Source organism: Haliaeetus albicilla, chromosome 19, assembly GCF_947461875.1.
Source record: "Haliaeetus albicilla chromosome 19, bHalAlb1.1, whole genome shotgun sequence".
NCBI classification, from domain to species: Eukaryota; Metazoa; Chordata; class Aves; order Accipitriformes; family Accipitridae; genus Haliaeetus; species Haliaeetus albicilla.
Window position 1 is genome coordinate 2,752,116 of NC_091501.1, and position 6,535 is coordinate 2,758,650.

At 52.1% G+C, this 6,535-nt stretch overlaps 1 protein-coding gene across 2 annotated transcripts; it reads left to right on the forward strand.

Annotated features, from left to right (window-relative positions):
- The first annotated feature begins 300 nt into the window (after window positions 1-300).
- On the forward strand, window positions 301-6,075 carry SSTR3 (somatostatin receptor 3). Of its 2 annotated transcripts, XM_069807303.1 has the most exons (3): window positions 301-971; window positions 3,942-5,080; window positions 5,819-6,075. In XM_069807303.1, the coding sequence occupies exons 2-3, from the start codon at window positions 3,997-3,999 to the stop codon at window positions 5,827-5,829; spliced, it is 1,095 nt and encodes a 364-aa protein (XP_069663404.1). In that variant the 5' UTR covers window positions 301-971; window positions 3,942-3,996; the 3' UTR covers window positions 5,830-6,075. The 2 variants fall into 2 exon arrangements, with proteins under 2 accessions (XP_069663404.1, XP_009924295.1); XM_009925993.2 differs by having other exon boundaries at window positions 3,942-6,075.
- The last annotated feature ends 460 nt before the right edge of the window (window positions 6,076-6,535 follow it).

A 6,535-nucleotide genomic window follows, 5' to 3' on the forward strand; every position in this document is an offset into this window, starting at 1 on the left:
GAGATTGTGCATGGAGCCAGGGGAGGGAGAGAGTTGAGACAGACAGCCCCATTATCTGCCCATCTGCCCTCAGCTCCATCCATCTGGAGGTGCTCGTAGGGCAGAACAGAAGGGAGAAGGGTTTGTGTGCTCGGCATCCACCCCGGTACCTGAGCATCTTGCCAGCCAGAAGGCTTTGCCGTGTCCCTGCAGCTCTGAGCAGCAGCTGTGCTGCCTGTGAGATCCTCAGAACAGGCAGCCCCTCTCCTGTGTGCTCGTGGGCATTCGCAGGGCACTTTGCACTGCCACAACTCCCCCCTCCTAGGGGAGCTGAGCCGGGTCCCCCCCTTCCACCACGCCACTCTCCCACCACACAGCTGCTCTCTGCATCCCTCTCGTCTCCCTCTCCCCTCCACCGTCCCCAGCTTCTTTCACCACACTCCCTCCATCCTCCCCTCCTCTGCGCTCCCCCTCTCCCCTTGCCCCTCTGCCGCACCTCCCTCTCTCCCTTTTCATTCTCCATCCCGGTTTCTCCTCCCCGCTCCTCTCCCATTCTCCAGCCCCATCGTCCATCCCCTCCTTCTCCTTCTCCTGCCGGTGTTTCCGTGCGTGGCGCCCATTGGCTGGCGGCAGCCATCCCACGGTAGCCGCCACTTCAATCCTGTTTGCCCAAGCCCGGCAGACGAACCCCCCCTTCCCCAGCAGATGGTGAGGGGAGAGTGGGGGAGAGACCCGCCGGCCTGAGGGTGAGGGTCCGCACATCCCCGGCCGGACAGCAGCGGGTACTGGAGTGGGCCCCACTCCCACACCAGTCACGGAGGGAAGCGATGGGCAGGTCCAGGAGGAAGGACTTGCGTCTTCGGTAGTGGATGGTGGGACTCGCTCCCTCCCAGGACCGTTTTGTTCAATTGCTTTTAAGAAAGGGGAAGGGGAAAAAAACATGACACGGATTCTCCCGGTGAAGCAGAGGAAAATGTACATCCCAACGACACGTAAGTACCAGGCGGTTCTGCCTGCTTTTCCCAGCTGTCTCCCGCGGGGGTAAGTCCATGCAGAAGTTAACTCTGCAGTCCCAGAGAAGGAAACCTGCCCCGCGCTCCAGCCCCCCCCAATTCTGCCAGCCCAGCCTGGTCCCTACCAGAGAGCTCAGCCCCGAGGTGAGGCAGGGGGAGTCCTGAGCTGGAGCAGGGCTATGGAAAACGGGAGGGGAGGGTGGCAAGAGGGGCTGCAGGTTATTGGACTCTGTGGTCCCTCCCAGCTTCTATTCCTGTTTTGTAACCAGGTCTAAGCTCAGCTTTTAGCATCCACCTCCTCCTTTCATTCAACGCAGAAATATATCTTTTTTTGTTTTTCCTAAAGAAAGCAGTAGCACCGATTTACCCTCTCTTCCTACCTCTCTGCCTTACTCCTGCTCTCCAGATGTACAGAGCAGGTATATTCTGGCAGCACCCGTTAGGGGATCCAAATCTTCTTGCAACAGGTGCTATCCACATCAGGGACAGACCCCAAGTAGATGCCAACACACTACCAATCTGAGGCCAAGGTTCCTCATCAATTCCTGCCTATGCAGGTGTTGCCAAAGCAGCCAGCAGAGTGGACCCAACCCAGGTGAGGCACTGGTGTCCAGTGGTTGTTCTGTCAAACTAGCCAGAATGTTTGAGCTGGTAGATGGTACTTGGCAAAGTTAGAATGGTACAGACAGACCATGCCTGCTTAAAGACAAAGTTTCTCCACTGCAGCTGTCTGAGCAGGAGAATGAGTTTATAGTGAATCAGTGCTTTGCATTGCATACCTTAGCATTTTTGATAGGGCTTTTGGAGCCCTGAGGCTGCATTTACTGCATTGCTGTACCACAGCCTGAGCAATCAGCTTTGAGGTCTGGACCCCAGACACTTCCCCAAATGCTTTTCAGCCCCAGCATGAGTGTCCCCATCCATATTTGATATTGGTAGGGCTGCCTCCAAATGCTTTTTTTGGAAATTCCTTTGCATGCAGGAGGAACATCCAAAGGGATTCCTACCTATGTCCTCACCTTTTAGAGGATCGTCTTTTTATGAATGTACTTTTCTGGTCTCTGCCACCCTTTGCAGGGATCTTTGTCCCCAGAGCAGCCACTGCCCTCCCCTTTCCTCCAACAAGTGACTTGTGTCACTGGAACAGCAGTGGAAAAAAATATCAGAGGAAAGATCCTCAAGCCTAGAAATAGAGTTTCAAATCACTTCCTACTTTGCCCCTTCATTGCAGCCACTCATGATGTGTGGGACAACCCAGTACTGCAGGACCCCGAAAGATGGGCTTCTATCAGGGCAGTGTGTCACAGCCCAAGGCACCTGCAAATAAAGTGTAAACAATTCCCTTCCTTCAAAGCTCATTTAAGTATAGCAGGAAACATTTATGCTATAGCCTGTAGAAATGGCCTTAAGACATAGTTGCCCAATGGTGTTTTTATGGGGCCTATCAGATGAGGTTCTTTCAGGATAAGATTTGATACATCTGTGGAGTCTGTGTGTTTGCCTATCTGATATCCAAAGAATCCATCTAAAGCTCAGGTCTCCCCTAAGGTTTCCAGAATTCAGAATGACATCTACAAAAAAGAATAAAAGCTACAATATTAAGACATTTGTGAAGAAAGTTGTGATGGTACAGAGAATCCCATCTGGGAGAAAAGTCTCTGGAGTGTTTTGGCCTCCTGAAAGTAGTTAATATTGGGAGTCCTTTCCTTTGAGATCCCCAGTTTTCATTTCAGTAACAAAGGAGCTTCAGAGACCCAAGAGATTTGTTGGGATGGGTAAAGGCGAGCCTCAGGGTCCCTGTTCTCTTCCACTAAGTCATCCTCCCTTCCAAGGAGCTAGTTCATCAAAAGGATAACCCTGCCAGTCCACACCTCGAGAAAATTTTGCCAGAGCCAGAGTGATCCTGCAAGCATCACAAATCTCCCCTGCATAAGGTTTTCCAGGGTGTCTCTGGTCTGGAGTGTGTGCTGGGCTCTGTATCTCACATATATGGAGCCCTGACAAAAGACAAAAGGCACGTCCCTCCCTTCTCTGTCTCTTCTCTCCCTGCAGCTTCTCACCCAGTGTCAGCAGATTGCTGGTGGCGAGTGGAGAGCTTGTTTGTTCAAGGCTCTCTGAGTGAGCTCAGTGCTGTTTCCATGCCAAACCCTGATGTGACGGGCAATTGGGCATCTCAGATTAGGAAGGCTGGGACACTGCTTTGGTGTCACAAACAGCTGGGGCAGGCAGAGCCTCTTCCATTAGCAGTGTGTTGCAGGGTGCAGAAGGAGAGAGAGACAAAACAAGAGACAAAGAGACAAGAGAGATCTGGACTGATCCTTCTTGGTGTACTCAGAATAATCTGGCTCCTCCTTTACTCTCAAACTGGGATAACACAAACCAACTACCCTCCAGCTCACGTGCTGAGCTCAACCTCTTGGCTCAGATTGAGAGTGGAGGTGCTTTCATTTCTGCTGGTGCGGCTATCAACCCCATGATAACCTGGCCAGTCCAAAAAGAGCTTCAGCAAACAGGAGGATACTCAGTGAATGGGGGAGACAGAGTTGGAATGGCGCGTTATCACTGGATGCTCTTCCTTCTTTTGTTTGTAAGGCACCTGCCATTCACAAATGAGAATCAGGCCCCTGGTGACTATGTCCTCTGTATTGGAGCCATTAGCAGAAAATGAGAAATTTCTTTGTCCCTATCCTAGTCTGTGGTTCTTCCCCTAGGGAAGAGGTTCCATTGGCCCACATTGAGCCATGTCCATGTTTGTCCCTCCGTGCCCACTGTGCCTCCCAGGACTAGATAGGGTCAATATTGTCCTACATCTCCAGCATCCACAAACTCACCTCAACTTCCCATGCCTGCCCATACCTACACACAGTTAATATGGTGATTTTATCTGTGGCTTGTTCAGCTGTCATGTCCCCAGTATCAAAGGCTTTTTTCTCCTCCTCTTACTTCCAGATTGCTAACTGATCCTGCAAGGACGCTGCCCCCTGCCCTCTTCCCTGCCTCTGCTATGGACACTTCTGCTTTCAGCCTCCCCACGCCAGCAGTGTCGGAGGAGGGGAATGCCTCTGGCAGCTGGGCAGGCTTCACCACCCCCAACAGCTCCACCACCGCCAGCCCTGGTGTGGTCGTCAGCGGTGTCCTCATCCCCCTGGTCTACCTCATTGTCTGCGTGGTGGGGCTGGCTGGGAATTCTCTGGTCATTTATGTGGTCCTGCGGCACTCTGTGAGCGAGTCGGTGACCAACGTCTACATCTTGAACCTGGCCCTAGCTGATGAGCTCTTCATGCTGGGCCTGCCATTCCTGGCTGCCCAAAATGCCCTGTCCTACTGGCCATTTGGGTCTTTCATGTGCCGCCTGGTGATGGCTGTGGATGCCATCAACCAGTTCACCAGCATCTTCTGCCTGACGGTGATGAGTGTTGATCGCTACCTGGCTGTGGTCCACCCAGGGAAGTCCTCCAAATGGCGGACAGCACGGGTGGCCAAGGCTGTGAGTGCAACGGTGTGGGTGCTGTCTTCCGTAGTGGTGCTGCCCGTGGTCGTCTTCTCAGACGTCCCTTTAGGGATGAGCACATGCCACATCCAGTGGCCAGAGCCTGCCTCAGTGTGGAGAGCTGGCTTCATCGTCTACACTGCCACCCTGGGCTTCTTTGGGCCACTGCTGGTGATTTGTCTCTGCTATCTTCTTATCGTTGTGAAGGTTCGGTCCTCTGGCAGGCGGGTGAGGGCTCTGTCCTCCAAGCACAAGCTTTCCGAGCGCAGAGTGACCCGCATGGTGGTGGCTGTTGTGGCTGTCTTCATCCTTTGCTGGCTCCCCTTCTACGTCCTCAACATAATCAATGTTGTCTGCCCACTGCCAGAGGAGCCGTCCCTCTTTGGTGTCTACTTCCTTGTGGTGGTTTTGCCATATGCCAACAGCTGTGCCAATCCTATCATCTATGGCTTCCTTTCCTACCGCTTCAAGCAGGGCTTCCGTAGGGCCATCCTCAGGCCATCTCGCCGTGTCCAAAGCCAGGACGTGCCAGCATGCCCCCCAGAGAAGACTGATGATGAAGAGGAAGAGGCTGAGATCAGCAAGATCACCCAGAATGGTAATGACAGGCAGGAGCACCCTCTAAGCAGTGGGGAAGGAGAAAGCAATGAGCAAAAACCACTCCCTGAGGAGCCTGTGGGGTGTGAAAAGAGCAACAAGTTGCATGTCAGTTATTTATGATGAAAGGGGTGGTGCAGGGGAAAGAGACACTGGGACATGGGATCCCCTTCACCCTCTGTGCTTTTCCACCTCAAAGGCAATGGGAGATGTTGATAGAAGGGAATATTAAAGTCCAAGACTCTGCTTAAAGATGAAGAGGGCTCCATGAACTTGTGGAAAAAGCAAGGCATTGTTCTTGGCTTTGGAAGGGACACCCTAGGTTTGCGTCGTACCAGGTAAAGGAAGGACTGCATCCAGGGAGAGCTGAAGAGATGATGGGCACTGACAGTATGGAGAGAACAAGGTCAGCCCTAGATTGCATGATCCATCCTTAGATCACCCAGCTGTGAAGGGCATCAGCTGCCATCTGACTGTGGCACCTCAAGGAAGTCCTCAACTGGCATATACAACAAAAAGGCCTCCCAATGCCTTGATTATCTTCCATATAGACATGAGAAGCTGTTTACCCTAAAAGAAAAACAGGAAAGGAAAATGTCTGCAGTGAAGACATACCAGCCAGTTGCATGAATGGCTGACCCTTCTCTAGCTCTCCAATGTCTTGGGGACAACTTTCCTACCCATGCTGGTCATGGCTGGAGACCACTCTGACTGCTCAAAGCCTCCTCTTTCTTTCTAGGGCTGCCATAGACTCTGGGCAGGCTGATGAGACTTACCTGGGAGAGCAAATGGGACATTTCTTTCTTGCACCTCGCATTCTTCAGGGTTTCCCTGGTGCCTCTGCATCCTGGTGGAAGGTGTAACAAGGGTACAGAAGAAGACAAGGCATGGGTGGGAGGCAGGGTTTCTTACAAGCTGAAATGCCCTTTCCCTTTTCTTCCCCCTAAGCCTTATTGTAAATAAACAAAAGGCCTTTGGACTTCAAAGGCCAACTGGGCAGAACCGTTCTGTGTGTTTAGGGCAGGGGGTGGTGTAGATTTGGCTCTTGTGAGAATACACAATGTCTTTGAGATGAGTTGATCTCTGTATGGAATAATGTTTGGCTGGTACAGGAGATCAAGGCATGTATCAGTACAGGATTGGGGCAGGGAGCAGAGGGAGGTCGGATGATCTCCAGTGTGTGAGAGCTATAGTTGCAGGATTCTGGGCAATACTAGGAACTGATTCATCTTGTGGGAAATGGTAGAGTATTTGGCCCAGGATGGAGAAGAAATGATGTGTCTGCATGTGTACAAAGGTGGTTGATTGCAAAAGTTTGATCACTGGACTGTACGTGTATGAGACTGGCTGAACAGGACCAGACATCAAGGAGTGAGGGCTGGTGGGAGATGTGCACGGGTTGGGCACTGATGCTAATCTGTGTGTGGCTGTGGGGCGTGTATAAATGTGTACAAAC

What these genes read in the sequence shown, in the direction of transcription:
- SSTR3 (XM_009925993.2), top strand. Translation starts at nt 3,997, where the DNA reads ATGGACACTTCTGCTTTCAGCCTCCCCACGCCAGCAGTGTCGGAGGAG.